This window comes from Macaca nemestrina, chromosome 7, assembly GCF_043159975.1.
Source record: "Macaca nemestrina isolate mMacNem1 chromosome 7, mMacNem.hap1, whole genome shotgun sequence".
In the NCBI taxonomy this organism is placed as follows: domain Eukaryota; kingdom Metazoa; phylum Chordata; class Mammalia; order Primates; family Cercopithecidae; genus Macaca; species Macaca nemestrina.
The window spans coordinates 119,567,281-119,586,025 of NC_092131.1; the positions used below are offsets into that span (position 1 = coordinate 119,567,281).

Consider the following 18,745-nt stretch of genomic DNA (forward strand, 5'->3'; position numbering starts at 1 on the left):
TCCTTACTTAACAGGATCAGGGGCTGAGAAGAGGCCAATACTCTGGCCCAGGCCTGGTCAAGGGATGCTGGTTGTTGCTGATGCAAAGGCACATTGCCTGGTCCTTAGCTTGGCAATCAGGCACCCAGAGATGACCAGACCAAATATCCCTTTGGCCAGGCACTCAGGTATTCCCTATAATGTTGTGCACTTAAAGCATCTTGGGCTGACAGTCTCTACCGAATCACAGAAGGAAGGACTCAATCTGCCGCATCACTTACCAGCTGGATAATCTATTTACTGTACATTTTTGCCCTAATATCAATACATTGGCACAGAACCATACACTGTAGAAGCTGCTGTGATCACCAAAGGCAGTGTCCGTTTAGCCCTGAGCACAGTGCTTGGCATGTGGTAGGTAAGTAGTAGCAATTTTATTTGATACCCTCATATACGTGCTGGTTCCTTCTGTCAGCACACCTGTTCACGCTTTGAGCTTGGTGCTTCACCTGGACTCCTCTGTTTACTGGCTCCACCACCATTCCCTAGGATTACTTCTCCAATCCAAACAAAAACAATTTTGCAAATCTTTCATGTGACAAATGGTATATTTCATAAATGACCCCAGCAATATTTCCTCTCCGCTTAAGCCTAGGCAGGTTTGTGTCAGCTCTAACTGATGGAGTATAGTGGAGGTGGTGCTATGCGACATCCAAGGCAAAGGTATAAACAAGATGCGGCTTCTACATGGCTCTTGCACTCCTGAGATGCTCATCCTGGGAATCCAGACACCATGTTGTGAGGAGGCCCAGGCCACAAGGAGAGGCCACCTATAAGCATTCAGGCCACCAGCCCCAGGTGAGTTCCCAGCCAACAGCCAACATCAACGGCCAGATGTATGAGTGAGTAATCTCACATGGTCCCAGCCTTTGCATGACTTCAGCTGACGCCAAGTGAAACAGAGATCAGCTGCCCATTCCAATCTCTGCCCACATTGCAGATTCATGAGAAAAACAAATGTCACTGTCTGGGGGTGAATCATGACACAGTTACAGTACTTGAAACATTTTTCAAAGCCAGGCATGAATTTCATATGAAATCACAATCCATTTTATTTGTGGCACCACAATATTATCATTAAGCTCTCTTTTTACACGGTCTACAATTTGTATCAGCTACCCCAGTGTGACTCTGCCCTTACTTTAGGGACAACCCTTTTGCTGGGTGGTGTCCTAGAAGGTCTGGGCCCGGGCAGCAGCCACTGGGAAGCCCACCTGTGCTTTCCCCCATCTGGGTAGGGCGGCAGCAGAGACCCTGAGAATCAGCAGTTATAGGAGCTATGTGTTACTGGCTTTGGCTTCAGCATGTCCTGCCTAGGAGTCTGCAGCAGCTGTGGTTTCCTTGGGCTGGAGGCTTTTCCTCCTAATTACAATCGTGACAGGTCCATCAGGCAGGGCCTTGATGATGTTCCAGGCTTCAAACCGTGTGAGGCCCTGCATGGCAGTGCCAGCCAGCTGCAAGATTTCATCTCCAGGCTGGATTGTCTCACTTTGTTCTGAGGCTGCTCCTGAAAGGGAGAAGATAATGGGTTCCACAGATGATGGGGAACAAGAAAAGTTGCCTCCTCTCCTTGATCTCCAGGGAGCCAGGATAGCTCGGTAGAGAGTGGGGCATCATCCCGTGGGAGCTTGCTTGTCGGTGGTTCTAAAATGAGGCATCTCTTAAGATGGTGACTCAGAGGTTAGGGAACCAGGCTGCAGCTCTCCATGGCCCTTGGAAAAGGATAGCCCATGCTGTCTCCAGGGGAGGGAATCATCAGGCAGCTCCGCGCCTTAGCCTGGCGGGAGCACCGTCCATAGTTCATAGAAGACTCTGGGGAACTGAGTCCTGCCTAGACCCTGCTTTGGACACTGACCCAATATCCTGTCCCCTTCACATTTGTTCTCCGCATCTGATGAGGACATCAGCAATGGGTGGTATGGGAAGAGGGCTAGTGAGACTTTTGTGCAACAATCTTTACAGGGATCTTGCCTCTGAGTGGCATGAAGTCCTCTGTGTCTACATAAAAAAGGAAACAAACATATATGCCCCCCACTATTTCAAAGCTGCATGTGAAAACAATGCTATTTTACTTGTTTATATTAAAAGATAATTTCCCATCCATTTGACACAGTGGTCTTCACAAATCCTGAATAAGAGTAGAAGACAATACTAATCATAGTAATGAAAACATAGCTAAAGTGTATTGGGCATTTATTTTAAAAGGCATTGTGCTAATGTTTTGCATTTATGACAGTAATCCTATGAGGGATGTATTATTTGTGTTTCCTTTTAACAGTTGAGGAAACCAAGAACTCAAGTAACTGGCCCAGAGCTTCACAGCTGCTAGTGGTAGGCCCTGGGCTGGAACCCAGACTTTCTGGCTCCAGAATCTGCATCTCCCCTCCCACATCACGCTGTAGCTGGCAGTCTTATCCTAAACATTTAAGTAAATGGGTCCATGGTGGTGAAGTGACTTGTCCAAGGTCATGCTACTAAGGTCATGGGGCAGAACTAACACTAGAATCTAGTCCTCTTGACATTGAACCCAATGTTCCTTCTAAATTGACCTTCAAAAATTAGAAATATCTTTCCCAGAATTGGGGTTAACATGGATTCTGGGGGGAATGCCATGTAAGCCTCACTGTACCTTCTGGGTTTCTGCAGCTGCAGCAGAACTTCCTGTAATGAAACCAGTTGGCAACAGGAGCTTATGGTGGGTGAGGGACAGAGCTAAGAGTCCCTTTGGGTCTCAGTCCTAAGAGCCCTCAGATACACACCTGTACCTCTTTACCTCCTTTTATGGATGAGGAGCCTCAGGCCCAGAAGGGAATGGTCACTCAGCATGTTACAGGCAGAGCTGGGACTAGAACCCGGCTCACCTGCCTCCCTCTCCAGTACTCCTCTCTCTACAACCCCTTGCTCTGTGGCTTGGAGACCTCCAATTTGAGGAACACCAAAGAATCAGGGGTGGTTTTACATGGTTGCCACAGTCATTCATGATGTTCACAGGGAAATCCAAGTGACCCCCATATCAGACTGATTTGTACTCCAATCCCTGGTGAACCAAATAACAAAATTTTAAATAAAGGCAGGAGCTGATGTGTCGAGTTCTAGGGTAAGGCAAATGAGGCCAAGTGTGCAGTACAAAGTCAGACTGTCTTTATTTAAACTTTGATATTTTGTTCAACATGTTTTTTCTAAAATTAACTTTAAAAAAACACACTGCATTAAAATAGTATTGATCTGGGTTACTGCATATTTTGGCACCCCTTTAAAATTTTGCACCGTAGGCCAGTGCCCCACTGCCTCACTCTAGAGTCCTGGCCCTGCCAACCCAAACCAAGCCCAGGACTTAGGTGTTTATGAGGACCCATCAAAACACACCAGGGATTCAGGGGATGTCAGAGCAAAGGAGAAAAAGTAGAAAAAGCAGAATTCAGCCCTAAAAAGACCAGCAGGCCTATGAAGAGGACATGGAGTTGTGGGAAACCAACATAGCCCAGAAAGTGCCCAGAAGCCTTTTGGGGGCCTGGCCACATGCCCACAACTGGAGAACCCACAAAGAACCAGACACACCCCACACCTTTGAAAATCCTGTTAATGGTGAGAGGCTTGTCTCCATGCAGGGAGCCCTTCCCTCCTTCCAGGCTGAAGCCCAGCCCTGCAGACATCTTCTCCAGTGTCACCGTGTAGACTGTGGCCTCTGCTGCTAAGAAAAACACAAGGTGTCTGTTAGGGATCCTCTCCTCTCCCAGGCCATAGATGCCCTGGGCATCAAGTGAGCCCGGGGTGATGCTGCCCCCATGTTTGCACACAGGCACATGTAACACAGACATACATCTCAAACAGTATACTAGGCAGGCCACACATTCTTGGGGTCACAAATTACTGAGTAGCCCCATCAGGTCTGGCCACACATGGCCAAAGAGGATGTGGCCTATGTGGGAGTTGGGAAAACTTACAGGATTCTACAGAAACATCACTGGCTGCAGAGGCTGAGGCTGCAGAGTCAGTGGTGGAGTTGAGGTCGGGCATGGACTCTGCAGTCAGCTTCCTTGTGACAATCACAGCTTGCCTGGGCTCTCGAGCTTGGCGGAGAATGGCCAGGGCATCATTGTGCGTGGTCCCCTTGAGAGACTTGCCATTGATGGAAAGAACCTCATTGCCCTTCTGAATAGTCCCTTCCTGGGAGGCCAGCCCGTTTGGAAACACTTTGTGAACCTGAGCAAACCAAAGGAAGTCAGGACCAGAAATCACTCAAGTCAAGTCCACATACTTGCTGGAGGAGGATTGAACCAGTTAGTCAATGCTAGAGGATTTTTAGGCCAACAAAGATTAAAGATAATTGTGTCCTAGATTGGAGCTGCTGGCACAGAGGCCAGCATTCCCTCCTTCTCCATCCAGAGCAGAGATCACCAGCAATAATGACCAGGTAAGCCCTCAGAATCTATCCCAACACAACGTCCTAAACTGTATTAGCACAATTCTAGTTGGGAGTCCAACTAAAATCTTTTGCCTCACCTGCCGTAGGTCAGAATTCCCCAAAGTAGTTTTATCAAAACACTGATTCGATGACATATTTATGGCTATTGTGTAAGAAAAGGGCTTTTCCTATAATTTTTTTAAAAATAGAGACAGGGTCTCCCAGTGTTGCCCAGGATGGTCTCAAACTCCTGGGCTCAAGCAGTCCTCTCACCTTGGCCCCCCACAGTGCTGGGATTACAGGTGTGAGCCACCCACCCGGCCAAGAAAATTTTTTTTTAAATCAAAGAAACTTGAGGAATACTGGGTTAAACAAAAGCTCTGAAAATGTCTACTTTTAAAAAGCAAAAGGCATTAGGGGGTCTACAGTGCAAATTTGCATGGCAGATTTCTAAGCAAAAGGCATTAGAGGGTCTACAATGCAAATTTGCATGGCAGATTTCTAAGTATTGGCAGGGTATTATGGGGACTCCCAAAATGTTTCAACAAAGAATTCTTTTCTCATAGAGAAATGGTCGGTCTCATTTGGCAGAATGCATTTTGAGAAACACTCTCATAGGCAGTCTAGACATTTTTATAGCTCCTCCCCTAGAAATTCTGACTCTTTACCTCCAATCACTTCTTGGTCCCCTTTCTGCAAGATATGTGGGATAAACAAACACAAAAAAATCTCATGTCTCTGCCTCAGCCTCTTTAATGAGGTCCATTAATAATTAAGAGGACTGAGTGATAGCATGCATGGAAATCACTAAAATGTGGTACCTGTAGTTTTGCTTTTATGATGGGAGCAAAGCTCTTTGCTTCTCTAAATTGTGTTGGTGTTAGAAAAATTCTGTTACATCGTTAGAATCGCCAGGCTGTAAGATCCAAGCATGAAGCAGAACCTCCCCTCTGAACCTCAGGTTCCTCAATGCTAGAGGATTTTTAGGCCAACAAAGATTAAAGTTAATTAAAGGAGGAACCTCAGGTTCACTTGACCACTCACCGTAATCACCTTGTTTTCTAGATCTGCTCCTCCTGCCAAGCTGAACCCAAGACCAGCACCTTCCTCCTTGTGTAAGATGGTGACATGGATGCTGTCTAATTGCTGCAGGAGGAAATACATACATTCAAAAACAATTTTACTGCAAGAGGATAAACAGTTTAACATCAGACTGACATCAGACTGATTTGTTATCTCAAACCCCAGCTTGGCCAGCCTCCAAGTTACATCACCTCCTCAAACCTCAGTTTCCTCATCTGTAAAGAATGGACTCTTCAGGAGTCATGGGAAGCTTAGAAGAAAAAAAATGTATGTAAAGCAGCAAGCATAATTATTTTCCTCTCTCATTCACCCCATCCACACCCGGGCAGGGGGCATTCCATGAATCAGTCAGAAATCATAGCATGTTGGACAGTGTGAGATGAAGTCAGGTTGTAGGACTTCAGGTAAAAAAAAAAAAAACAAAACAGGGGTCAGTGCTCTTCTGCAGGAATTGGTTGCTCCTTCTTCCCTTGTACTTCTCCGTGGGTCACAGCAGCAGCACTAAGGAAATCCAGCTAACATCTTGCCCCAATGCACAGTGTGCAAATGTGACACACACACACTCACACTACTACAGTACTTCCTAGCCTAGACCAGGACTCACATGGAGCCAGGACATCGTCAGAGAGTCCTATTCCAGTCTAGAGCAGGGGTCTCAAACTCAGATGCCTATAGGAATTAGGCAGGTCCCTAAAATGAGCAAAATGGGCAGATGTGAGTGACAGCAAAGAGCCAAGGAGTACATCTGCTCAAAGGGTCAGCTCTACATAGGAATACAGACCTAGCGCTACCAGATCACTTCCCTAAAAAAAGTCCAGGTTTCAATTCAGGTTTTGTCATATATAGAATTCAGTATTTTTTTAATCACCATGCAGACCAAACAAAATACACCTACAGGCTCTTGGGCCACCTGTTTGTACCTTGGCACTAAGGAGTAAATTTATATCAAAGAATTCACTTGCTCAGGGCCACTAGAGCACCTGACTTGTAGCTGTCCCTATGATCCTAAGACTTGGAGCCCCTAAGACCCAAAAGCATGGAAGGATGAATGTACCTCATTCCAAGCCCCAACACTAGCCCAAATCTCTCAACTCTTACCCAAGTATCAGGTTACTTGCCTTGTGGAAGGCTCTTCTCAGGTTAGAAAGCAAATACTCTCTCCAGAGCAGCTCAGGCAGAACAGCTCTTCATGTTATTTCATTTGCACTGAGTAAGGTCCTGGGGGATGATGGTCCCAGGTGATGAGTGAAAGCCACAGAGAAAGAATCTCAGCACAGCAGCACCTTGTGCTTACCAGACTCACCCACATTATTGATGTGGAAATTGCAGCTATGAGGCCTCCTTGTATGGAAAACGAGAACCTCCTTATCCTCTCATCCTAGTCTGGATCATTCTAGTGCCAAAAGCCTGCGTAGACCTGGGGCAGCACCTAGAGGGTGCAGGACCTACGAGCCCGAGCTCATCTGACTGCTGGCCCCAGCTCAGCCTGGCCACTTCCTCCCCACACCCCTTTGGGTCATGCTCAGAAAACATATGGGAAGTGAGACTCTCAGAATGACTTGACTGAAGTATGGGGGCCTTGTGAGCCCTGGGATCAGCCACCTCTCCATGCACAGTGGAAATAATGAAAGCTCCAGGTGAGAGCTCTTGTGACCCACATTGTTTACAATGGACAGCATCCCACAACAGACACATGCCAGGACAGCAGCCCATGGTTTGTGGAAACAGCATTGAACTTGAACTTGGAGACAGAAAACCTAGGTTTTGTAACCTTGATTGAGCCTTACCTTTCTCATTTATAAAATGACAAAAGAAGATGCAAGAAGTCATTGAACCCTTCTTTTGAAAGCAGTTCACAAGCTAAAAGGCTCTCTTCAAATGGAAAGTCTTACTGTGGCCAAGTGCTACCATGTCCAACCATCACAGGACACAACCTGGGTCTGATGTCAGCAGGCTACTCAAGCTACTTCCCCTCTGGCCCAACTAAGGTGGCCACATAGCCATAATAAGCCATTGGTTACTGCAGATGCTTACAAAGGAAACCTACCTTTAATGTTGCTTCATCCAGAACCTTCACCTCCTCGATGAGTTGTTTTAATTCTTCTGAGCTCAGCAGGGAGATAACAGACTGACCAGAGTGATGGGAACTGTGGTCCCCATCATCATCTTCCTTGGCTTCCGTGAGACCCTCTGTATATTCTCTCAGCTCTGAAAGGCTTTCATAGGGAGAAACAACACACAGTATGAACAATCCTATTAAAAAGAGATAACAGTAATTGTATAATTAGTCTATCCCAGGTGTGGTGCCAAGCATTTATGTGCATATTATTTGATGCAACAAATCTATGAGTAGATACTAGCATCCCTTCACTCTACAGATATTTCCCAGCAGCATAAGAACAATAAATAAAATTAATAAATGCAGAGCTACTTTGATCAGAGGGAAGACCAAGCCCCAGCCCTACAGCAGGAACCCCATGGCATGCCTGACATCCTCTTGGTTCTGCAAAGAAGGTCTCATTCATCTCCTAATTTGAGCTGATGAGGAATCTGAGGGTGAGCATGGAAAGAACCTGCTCGTAGTCAGACTCAGTGCCTGAGCTGAGACTAGGACCCAGACATCCTAACTCCCTGACCAGGGAGTTGAACCCACGTGCAGAGTACAAGTGGATTCCATTTGGAGAGCAGTAAGAATTCCCAATGGATAATCTGGCCTCATTCTGGTCTTTCTGAGTAACCGCAGGACATTTCAGATGTGCATCAACCTTCCAAATCTCCACAGGTATGCATCAGCCCTCATGAGCAATGCACCAGGGAGCCAGTCCCACCTCCTACCTCCCAGCCTTCCTGGAGCCAGGTGTCGTGAAAACTCCTCCTTAATATGGAAGGCGGAGGTGTAATACCTACAGACAGACACACACACATACACACACACTCAGACATCTGTGCACACACACACGGAAAGAAAGAGGCAGAACAATTCTTTAATCAGTGTATCTGAGAATTTTTTAAATGATATATAGAATTATTTTTAAAAATAAAGATGAGAAAGAAAAAGATGAGAAAGATAGAGAGAAACACCAGGTGTAGAAACTCACTTGAGCGAGAACCCCGTGTCTGAGGCAGACGTTTCAGCAGAACCATTTGCAGCTGAGTCTTCATTGGATGATGATGTTGGAGATGCCCCTTCCTTGGGGATGCAGGGAGTCTGGGCACAGGAGAGAGAAGACGGAAGGCACAGCAAGGATTTCATGACAGCCGATGACACTTGGCTGCTGATAGAGTAGAGTTTGCTGGTCTTTTCATCAAGTAACTTCGTCTCACAGGACTGGGACCTGGTCAGGGGGAAGCTCCGTGCTCGCTGGCTTGGCATCTTGAGCACTGGACCTTGAGATTTCTCAGTCTGTGTTGGCAGCAGCCTTAGAAGCGGGTCCGAGCCAGTGGGGAGAGTTTTCTGATTGGGCTGCAGCCCTGGGGGAGGGGACTCAGACACACCTGGGTCTCTGGCCTCCGTGGCTGCAGGGGACCCCAAGGGCAGCACTTGCTCAGGCTGCTGGGGCACAAGAGTGGGTGCAGCCCCTCGCCCCAAGAGTCCAGAAAACCGTCCTCCCTCATGCTTCCCAAGAGGTTTTGCTGCCTCCCCAGAGGAGGGCTGGAGGCTCAGTCTCTGGGCTCCTTTGTCAGGCAGTTGAGAGGAGCCAAAGGTTTCAAAGGAGCTGATTCTCTGCTTGATGGAGGAGGAGGAGGAGGCCCGGATGTGTGGTCCCAAGTGCTCCCTGGAAGCAGGTGCTGGCTGGGTGGACAAGGCAGGATCAGGGAGCCCTCTTGGGTCTGAAGCACGATTCCTCAAACCTTTCAAGCTTTGGCGAAACCAGGCTGGCTTGGGAGCCACAGGAGGACCCTTCTTCACAGTGCTCCTGTCTGCTGACTTGTAAACTTTGGGAGTGCCATTGGCGGTGTCCAGCTTTGGTGGGTTCCCATCTGGGTGGCCCTGTGTCCCATCTTCTTCACTCAGGCTGGCATTGGGCTGTAGAGGCATGTGGCCAGGGTTCTCACTCATGATGGGGCTAAATAGGTTTTTGATGCAGTCGGAAATCCTAACCCAAGGGTCTTCGGCTGTGGTATCAAAGCTATAGTCCATCCGAGCCTGCCTCTTAAGCAGTGGGTGTTTTATCGAGGATGTTTGGGTCACTACAGTGCAGAAACAAGGCCAAAGCTGTGCATTACATCATACTGTGACTTTTCTTCCTAAATTCTAGTTTCCAAGCTGAACAGCAAGAAGTATTCAAGAGGAGGAGACTAGCAGAAGTGGGGGACACCCAGGTGGGTGAACTCCAGGTGCTATTACCTGACTGAGCTGCCAAAAGGCAGAAGTGAAGAACCAGAAGTAGGAGTTAATCTCACAGTATCGTAGTGTTTTAGGCCTAGAAGGGTGCTCAGAGAATATCTGGGCCGATCTCTGGCATTTTACATTTCAAGAAGGGTAAGGGGCCATCTGATGGCAGTGCTCGGGCAAGACCCCATGTCTCCTGACTTTTGAAGTTCATGTCCTTTCTACTGCACTAAGGAGCCTCCAAGATACTGTATTAAATGTGTAAAAGCCAAAGCAATTCTCTTGCCATTTAAACTTTTAAGACAAAGGTCATGAGTTGACAGCTGTTTGTGCTTTGGCCTACCCATGTCGTTAAAAAGCAAGGTGCCCGTGCACAACTGCCGATGGGGCCCTCCAGCTTCCCAGAGCTCTTCATGCTCCCTCTCACCCAGCCAACATTTCTCATGTATGTACCTGCCTGGCCCTGAAGCCGTGTGTTTGCTGCTCTCCCTCTACACAGGTCATTGATCAGCTTGCTCGGCAAAGGAGTGTTTTCCCTCCCTCAAAAGCTGATGAAAAGGTTCCAGGTAGAAAGAAATCTGTGAAGTAGGATTCTCAACCTTGGCTACACACTGGAATCTGGAGAGCTCTGAAAAATACTGACACCCACCCCTCGGTACTGATTGAAGATACCTGGGATGCAGCCTGGGTGTTGGTAATGTGATCAGCAGGGGATTGCAATGCTCTGTGCCAGCCAGGACCTCAGGCATGCCCTGGAGCACATAGAAGTCTTTCTCAGAAGCCAGCATTGAACCAGCATCATATCTGCATGGGTAAGGGAGACTGTGCCCCGGCTCTTTCTGAGGGGCAGAGGAAGGCTGGGCCTGTGTGCTTTTTGGGGATGCTTGCTACTGGAATGCAACCCAGTTTAAGGAACTCTGATCTCTCCTGTCCCTTGTCTCAATGCCAGGTTTCAAAAGAAGTGAATCATGGAGCATTACACCTTGATGATATCAAAGAGAAATTCTGCACAATCTAAGAGACTGGCCTTTGGCAAGTGAGCCCAGGCCTCCAGCCTGTTTCTGCATTTTTGAATGGCTTGGCTGTAAGGGGCTGTTGAGAGAATCAGGAGGCACAGGTTCCATAGGCAAGCCCTTTGCAGACTGGAGTGACAACCTCCCATTAGTTAAACACTGAGGCGTTTGCTTTCGCTAGTATGTTCCTCAATTAGGGTGACTAAGGGAGAGGAGCCTCCACCCACAGGTCCTTTGCTCTGGGTGAGATGTGCTAGATCTTTCCAAAATGTCCCTTAGCCCTCCAAAAGTCTTTCATGAACTTTTGCTGTAGTGTTTCTCAAACAGTCATGGTTTATAGCCTATATGTTTATTTCCTGCCACTACTAGTTGTTCCTTGGAGGCAGGACCTGACTACCTGGTCTCATCCCTTTCTCTCTCTCCCCAGCATCTAGCACGGGTCCTCACGAAGCCAGCATTCAATGTGCGCTTGCTGAATGCATCCCATGTGAATCTGGGCTCAGAAAGGCAAAGTAGGTTGCTCAGAATCATGCTAATGACAGACAGATCCAGGACTCCCTGACTTCAAGTCCTATGCTCTCTCTAGCAAGCAAATACATATTTGAGTCATGTCTTAGCATTGTCAGGTGTACCATGTGGACACACCCTTGCTATCCACTTCATGGAGGAGGTGACCACTGGTAAATGCTATTTATACTTTTCTGGTATTGCATTCTCTGACTCAGAAATCCTGAATGCAGCAGGGCTGTTGCATCTGGAATGTTGGCATCCTAGAAGCAGCTGCCCAGGATGGCTGGGTGGGTGTGTCTTTGTACCTCTTCCAAGGGCTCCATCCTCCCGATTATCCAGAATGGCCTACATTCCTGCTGCCACCCCCACAGCATCACCCGTCCACCCAGGAGGCTCCCCACCCTGGACAGCACCTCCATGGTGCTGCTGCCTAGCACCCAGGACCCTTGACTATTGATCAGCCGGGTCCAGTGGTGGTATCAATGCAGAGCACTCTGATCCTCAGGCCAGTTTGTGCTCTTATCTTATCCCTGTACCCTTTTTCAAAAGACCCTTTTGGAAGATCTCAATGAAAGCTTACCTGGGCTGGCTCTTCTCCGCCCTGGCTCACCCTCTGTGGAGGACTTGGTCTGTGGGCAGATACCAGGTCCTGGGCAACTGGCAGAGGCACTAGGGCTTCTCCCTGCTGTGTCTTCCTGTGGTAGCAGCAGTGGCAGCAGCTCTCTGGCTTCCTGTGGTGTAAACAGGAAGCGAGACCGTGTCAAAACGGTAGCCTCAAGCTGTGAGAAGGCGAGACACGCTTTGATTGGGATGGAAAAACGGATATTGAGCTGCTTGCAATGAGAAGTTCATCAGCAGCCATGTAAGGAGGTTTTTTTTTTTTTCCTCCTTGGTGCTGACATGGCAGAGACAGAACCTCCTAGACATGAAGAGCATCCCTTGACTTCCAGCAACCTGGTGTCCAGGTCATGGGCTCATACTGTTGACATACGTGAAGACCCTGGCTCTTTATGATAGGAACAAAAGGCTTTGAGTGTAGAGGGACCAGCATTGCTTCAGTTACAACTGCATCCTGGTGAACTACCCACCCCAGGAGGGTACAGGGCAGTGTAGAAACAAGGCAGCAAAAAACCTGGCAGCTAGTGTTCCCTAAGGTTAGAGCACTCAGAAAAGTACTTGTCAATTGCTGTCACTTGTTAAGCACTCTTCAAATATTTAGTAAGTGTTCTGCAAAAGATGACAGATACTCAGCACCTGTGCCATTGCTCCCCTCTGTGGCACCTAGGGTGACACATCATCAATCTGTTGCAGAATTGTTTCCACCACTGAGCATGGATGCAGCCTTGGGGTCCTTCCAGAAACAGTCTAGGGACAAGATGGACTAGGCTCTGAATAGCTATGCAATACTTGAAGAATCTGGATTATCATACAGTGTACTTAAGGTGCTGTCAGGGCCCAGAGGAAACAGAGAGACCAGTTCCATCCCAGAGGTGAAGAAGGCTTCCTAGAGAAGTGCTTTCTGTCTGCTTCATAAACAGAGTAAGAATTTTCCAGGCAGAGAGGCAGAAGAAGAGGGCTCCAGAGACATAGCCCAACCAAATGTAATACCCATCTGGAAAAAAAGATTGAGAAGGCAGACATCATCAAAATGATGCCATCTGTATTTGATCGTCTGCAAGAGAAATGCTGTGTTATACTGCAGTGGTCTCCACGTCCGGTTCATTCCAGATTTGTGTAATGATGGGCCATTTGACATGGCTGCAGGCTTCCTTCCAGAGAGGAAGGAAGGAGGAAGGAACAAATGCATCCTTTGGGACTAAAAAAGAAATGGCAAATATCCATGGCCTGAAATTTAAGATCTACATTGACAATAAACATTTTGGGGGAAGGAAAGGTCTACAAAAGTTAGAAATGTATTCACAGAGCATTGCCTCAGCTCAAGTTCCCTACTGTAGAACTGAGCTGTAGGAAAGCATTATGAAATATTGAGAGGTCAACTAATTTCAAAGGAATCATTGGGCTTCTCAAACTAGCCCTTAAAAAAGTAAGGCTGAGTCATGGCATTAGAAGCTTAAAATACTGGTCTGATGATCTCTAAGACTCTTGTCCACAAGAGAAATGACATGTGGATGAAATTTAATTTCACCCGGTTGTGAGCTGTGTAAGTTGACATCTGCTGACATTCATGAATTGTTAGTGCTTTTACAGGCAGCCACATGTGATACCAACTGCAGTCAACGCAGCTTTACATCTTGGAACAGACACAAACGTGTTTTGTCTTTTCATCAACACATCCAATATTGCATCCTCTTCATGGGAGACTTCAAAATTAGCCCCTGAAATAAATTTGATTTTACACAAATTTTTCTCTTACTAGTGTTTCCTGGAACTGTGCTTGGTGGATGAGGGAGGGAGAAGAGAAAGAAGGAAAGAGGGAGAGAGTTGATTCAGCATAGAAGGGAGAAAGTATGTTTTTGTTTGGTTTTTTGTTTGTTTTCTGAGAGAGGATTCTTAGAAAATCTGGTTGTGTGTTGGAAGTTTTTTTAAGCACAGGTGAGAGTTTAAGCTGATTTTCTATAAGAGAGATGTCAGTTTTTTGTTGAAGAAAATATCCCAAAGTTCATATTGCTTGTGAGAGTTAACTCCCCTTGAATTAGAGTAGATGGGAAAGATTTGGGAGTCATTCATAGCAGCTTGACAACAGTCTTGGGACCCTGTAGAGAAAAGACTGCAGGGAGGGAAGGTGGTGGTGTTGAGAGTGGACACTGTGGCCACGGAAGAAAACATCCAGTGAGAAATCCCCAGGAACGGTCAAGGGAAGTTTGAGAGTGACCTCAAGCAAATTGCTTCCTGTTTTCTATTGCGTGCCATGATCCTTTCTCTGTGACCCCTGAGTGCCCAATAAAAGTATGTCAGGCTAATTGCGTTTATGGAAATGTTTGTGGGAGAAGGATCTGCTGGCCACGTGGGACAGAGCAGAGCAGACAGAGGAGGGCAGCTGCAGAACGGCCTTTGTCTCCAGGAGACTGTGCTGTTGGGGGTGGGTACAGGAGGGAGCCCTGTATTCTGCCCAGGCACACAGAGCATGAAAGATGACCTGTGGGGAAGTTCCCTGCCTGGGCTTCCCTGAGGACACCCCAGTTCCTTCTCCAGCACCTTACTTGGGAATATTTCCGTACCCTATGTGGCTCTGCCAAGGGCATCACTGGGACAGACCTGCTGTGGCAACTGCACTCCTCCTTTTCTGGGCCTCCAGGAGGAAGGCAAAATGACTGACTTCTCAACTGGTTGCTCCTGATTTGCCCTTCTGGACTCGTAGGTCTCAGGCCCAAGGGAAAATGAAATATGGGCTTAAAAGAGGGGGGTGGGAGAACAGATCCATCTGAGAACTCCATCATGTGTTGCTAACCAGCCACATCCTGCCAGCACTCTGCAGAACTGCACTTCCTTTTTAGTAACCTGGCTTCCTCCTCCCTCCTTCACTTTCACCCCTCCTACTCAATATCCAGACTCCACCGCTACCCCTCCTGAAGCTAGCCAACCCTCACTGTAGATTGTTTTAGAGGATTTCCAGAGGCCCCTTCCCACCTCCCTACATTGTGCTTATGGGAAGGGCCAGGGCCCCTGCAGGGCCATTACGCCATGGGGGAGGCAGCTTCTGGGTAAGGATGGAAAACTCAGCGTGGTATAGTCAGTAACCGTGACCCACTAGTGATGTGAACTTGAGAGAGTTTCTCAGTTCCCTCTTTGCACAATTGGGATTCTCACCATCAGGTCGTGGTAAGATTTAATTGACACAATGTACATGAAAGTACTCAGTGTAATTAGCCTGTGCATAAAAATGGCTCAAGACATAGCAGCTGCCTGTCAGTCAGCCTGCCTTTTATGCAAGGGGCGGGAAGGAGGGCTTTCAGGGGCCTGATGGGGAAAGATCATGGCAATGAATGCTAATATGCCTGAGATGCTCTCAGGTACTTGCCTTAAGTGGTTACCTTTAATCCTCACAATAGCCCTTGGAAGGAGCCACTACATGCAGCCCCAATTAATGGATTGGTGGGGTCTCCCCAAGGATCCATGCCTATGGAAGTGAGGAGGCAAAGATAACTGGGGAAGAAATAGGAGCCAGTTTCTCAAAATCATATCAGTCTACTCACTTAAGAAGCAGGGTAAGCAACTCTTGTCCCTTTTTAGTTGTTTTTCGTTTGTTTTGTTTTGTTGTTGTTGTTCTGTTTTGCTTTTGTTTTGTTTTGTTTTGTTTTGTTTTTTGAGATGGAGTCTTGCTCTGTCGCCCAGACTGGAGCGCAGTGGCGCAATCTTGGCTCACTGTAACCTCCGCCTCCTGGGTTTAAGCAATTCCCTGCCTCAGCCTCCCGAGTAGCTGGGATTATAGGCACCCACTACCATGCCCGGCTAATTTTTGTATTGTTAGTAGAGACAGGATTTCACCATCTCGGCCAGGCTGGTTTTGAACTCCTGAGCTCATGATCCACCCAGCTCAGCCACCCAAAGTGCTGGGATTACAGGCATGAGCCACTGCGCCAGGCCCCTTTTTAGTTATTTAAGCCACTATTCTCCCTACAAGCAGGACACTCAAAGATCCACAGGCAAAGACTGTGGCCCTGCAGGGGCCCTGGTGTTTTTCCTTCATGGTGAGTGAAAAATGACAGAGGAAAGGAACCTTAAATTCCAGTGTGTTATGGGTGGGAACCCCGATGCCAGCAAGCAGGACTGGGACTTCAATTATCTGTCAACCTTCAAACCCATCTTTCCATGGTCAGTCCTCAGCTGAGTCCTAAGCAACAGCTTCTTTCTGGTGGAGCAAGAGAAACTTTCATTCTGGCTCTGCTAACACTAACTTGCCCATGCTCAAGATTTGAGTCTGGTCTTGGAAACAGTCAACCTGTGGACCCATCCTCTTACCTGGCCACAGGTGGGTGGGGTGTGCCCAGAAGAGCATGAGGATTTCTCTCTCTCTTCCAGACTCTTCTGAGGGTCACTGTCACTTTTAAAGTATTTTCTGGGTGGAGGCTTGGGCTTGGAGGATGTAGGCTTTCTCACCAATATCTCAAAGGGTTTCTTCAGTCTCAGTGGTGGGTGGCTGTCCTGGCTCTCTGGGACAGGCGGGCTCTCCTGGGGCAGCCTGGAGGATGCTATAGAAAGCACCACTGGCTCCCTTGCCAGGGGCAGGCTGGGGCTGTGTGTGCTGATGTCCACGTCAGAGGATGGCTTCCCAGTGCTGCCACTCCCAGGACTTCCTCCTGGGGACCCAGACATGTAGCTGCTGTCACTGCTGGAGCGGATCATGATCTTCTGAGCCCTGCGATGCGGGGGTGCTGAGTTCTTCTCTCGTTCCTTCTCCAAGGTGGGCCGCCCGTGCCAACTGCTTTCCAGCCTTTTGACACCTGTGTGGGAAGCACAAGGGAATCTTCATAGCTGAGCTTCAGAAAACAAAAGCACCCCCTGGCCTCGCCTGCGACTGCTGCGGGCAGCACACTGCACACCAGCCATCTGCTTCTGATCTGCGCCACTCTGGATCTGGAGTGTGGCAGTCTTGGTGTTGGTCCCCGGTGAGCTGTATGACTTTGGGTTGGGAAAATCGTTCAAGCTTTCTGAGCCTGTGAGTGATGGATATGGAGATATGCCACCCAGATCACCCACTGAGGAAGGGCTTGATGTTCCAGCTGTGGGGAGTGCTGCTGGCAGACTACTTTCAACTGTGGGTCCCTCCAGGGGCTGCCATAGCTGCGGACAGCTGCCTTGCCCAAGGGGGCAGCCCATCTCCAGGGACTGCTGGAGCTGGGTTACAGGGTCCAGCTATGCTGGTAAACTCGGGACAACTCTAATGTGGACTTTAGTTGCAGAGTTCCAGGGCTTGGCTGAAGCTGTTGGGTGTGCATCTCAGCTCCATCCTCCCTCTGTCTACCCTGCCTGCTCCCCTCCCTGCCACAGGTAGTGATCCCCAGGACACTTCCTAATAAACACGCTGCAGACCAAACTCCATCTTAGAGTCGGCTTCCTGGGGGACCCAACTCCATTTCTGCATCTGTAAAATGAGGATGATAATTTTAAAGTCACTGGGGTTATTTTGAGGCTCAATAACAAAGACAGAGAAACTACCTGTCAAGGCACTTTGAATCTGACACGAAGAAGTCACCATTTCTTTCTAGTTGAGGGTGAGGTGAGGGCAGAAAGCCACTATTTCTTAGCCATTGCACCTTCCTCCCTCCCTCCCCATTAGCCCTTCTTCCTGGTTCTCAGTACCCCCTACCCTGGTTTCCAGCACTAGGGCTACCCACATATCCTTGAGAGGCCCTTCTCTCTAGTGGTAAGCTGTCAAGGGTGCCCCTTTCCTAAAATCACAGCTTGAGGGGGTGGGAGAGGATTGAAATCTAGTCCCTTGCTCAAATTCCAGCTTATTCTGAGAGACTAGGAAAGCCAGAGGAGCCCCATGAGAGAGAACCAAGGCCAGTCAAGCTCCTAACTCACTTTCTCTTTAAATAAAAAGTTTCCTTTTTTTTTTTTTTTCCTGGTCATGAAATAATGCATCCTCCTTGGAGAAAACTCAGGCACAAGGAGGAAGGAATGAAAGTAAAAATTCACTTCACCTGTGTTCCTATCAGCCAGAAATAACTACTGTCAAAATTTTGGTGAGTTTCTCTGTCATGCTTTTCTGAGCATATATGCGTGTTGGGTGGGTAGAAATAATAGACCAGAGCTGAAATGAAATGTTGTGTTCTGCTCTTTTCTCTGAACATTTTCCCAGATCATTTAATTTCTTATCAATATCATTGCCAATGGTTGCATGTTGTTCTGTCACAAGGATATTCCATGGTAGACGTGATTAATGCCCAATGGCTAAGCATGGGAGTCAAGCCAGCTGGATTTCCATTCCAAAGCCTCTGCGCTCTAGTGGTATGACTTTGAGTAAGAGAGTCTCTGAGGACCTCCCTTTTTCTTACAAAATGTGCATAAAAATTATGTGTGAATGCATGAATTAGCACAGTCTCTGACATTACAAATATTCAATAAATGTCAGAATTATATTCCCAAATGTTAATTTTTCCAATATTCTATTATTATAGACTAGGGGCTGCAAACTCAAATGCCTATGAGGCTATTGTGTGAATGGCAACTTGGTACAGGATAAAGGGAATGGTGGGGACCATAGGGAAGCTGGAGAGAGCCTGGCACATTTGTAGCGATTTAAATTCAGATGCTTTTAAAATCTTGTGTCTTCCAAACAAAGCAAAAATATAAGCTAAATTTAGCTGGTGGCTGCTAGTTTTCAGCCTCTGTCTACATACTATACTGGTCTATGGTAACTGCTATTACTATTCCTTGGATAGAGGATGAGTTAATGGA

The 18,745-nt window shown here is 47.6% G+C and overlaps 1 protein-coding gene across 11 annotated transcripts in view; it reads right to left on the reverse strand.

Moving 5' to 3' along the window:
* Nucleotides 1-1,066: 1,066 nt before the first annotated feature.
* Nucleotides 1,067-18,745, reverse strand: part of LOC105493094 (interleukin 16) — a 129,747-nt gene continuing 112,068 nt past the window's right edge. For 8 of the 11 annotated variants that reach the window (XM_011760518.3, XM_011760516.3, XM_011760523.3 and 5 more), the window contains 8 exons: nucleotides 16,304-16,785; nucleotides 11,964-12,114; nucleotides 8,626-9,718; nucleotides 7,575-7,743; nucleotides 5,489-5,590; nucleotides 3,984-4,242; nucleotides 3,605-3,730; nucleotides 1,067-1,546 (listed from right to left, as the gene is read on the reverse strand). In XM_011760518.3, the coding sequence (XP_011758820.2) occupies nucleotides 1,353-1,546; nucleotides 3,605-3,730; nucleotides 3,984-4,242; nucleotides 5,489-5,590; nucleotides 7,575-7,743; nucleotides 8,626-9,718; nucleotides 11,964-12,114; nucleotides 16,304-16,785 (2,576 nt within the window). In that variant the 3' untranslated portion in view covers nucleotides 1,067-1,352. Of the gene's footprint in view, nucleotides 1,547-3,604; nucleotides 3,731-3,983; nucleotides 4,243-5,488; nucleotides 5,591-7,574; nucleotides 7,744-8,625; nucleotides 9,719-11,963; nucleotides 12,115-13,529; nucleotides 13,602-16,303; nucleotides 16,786-18,745 lie in introns of those variants that run through there. The other 3 variants (XM_011760517.2, XM_024796378.2, XM_024796379.2) reach the window with 2 other exon arrangements.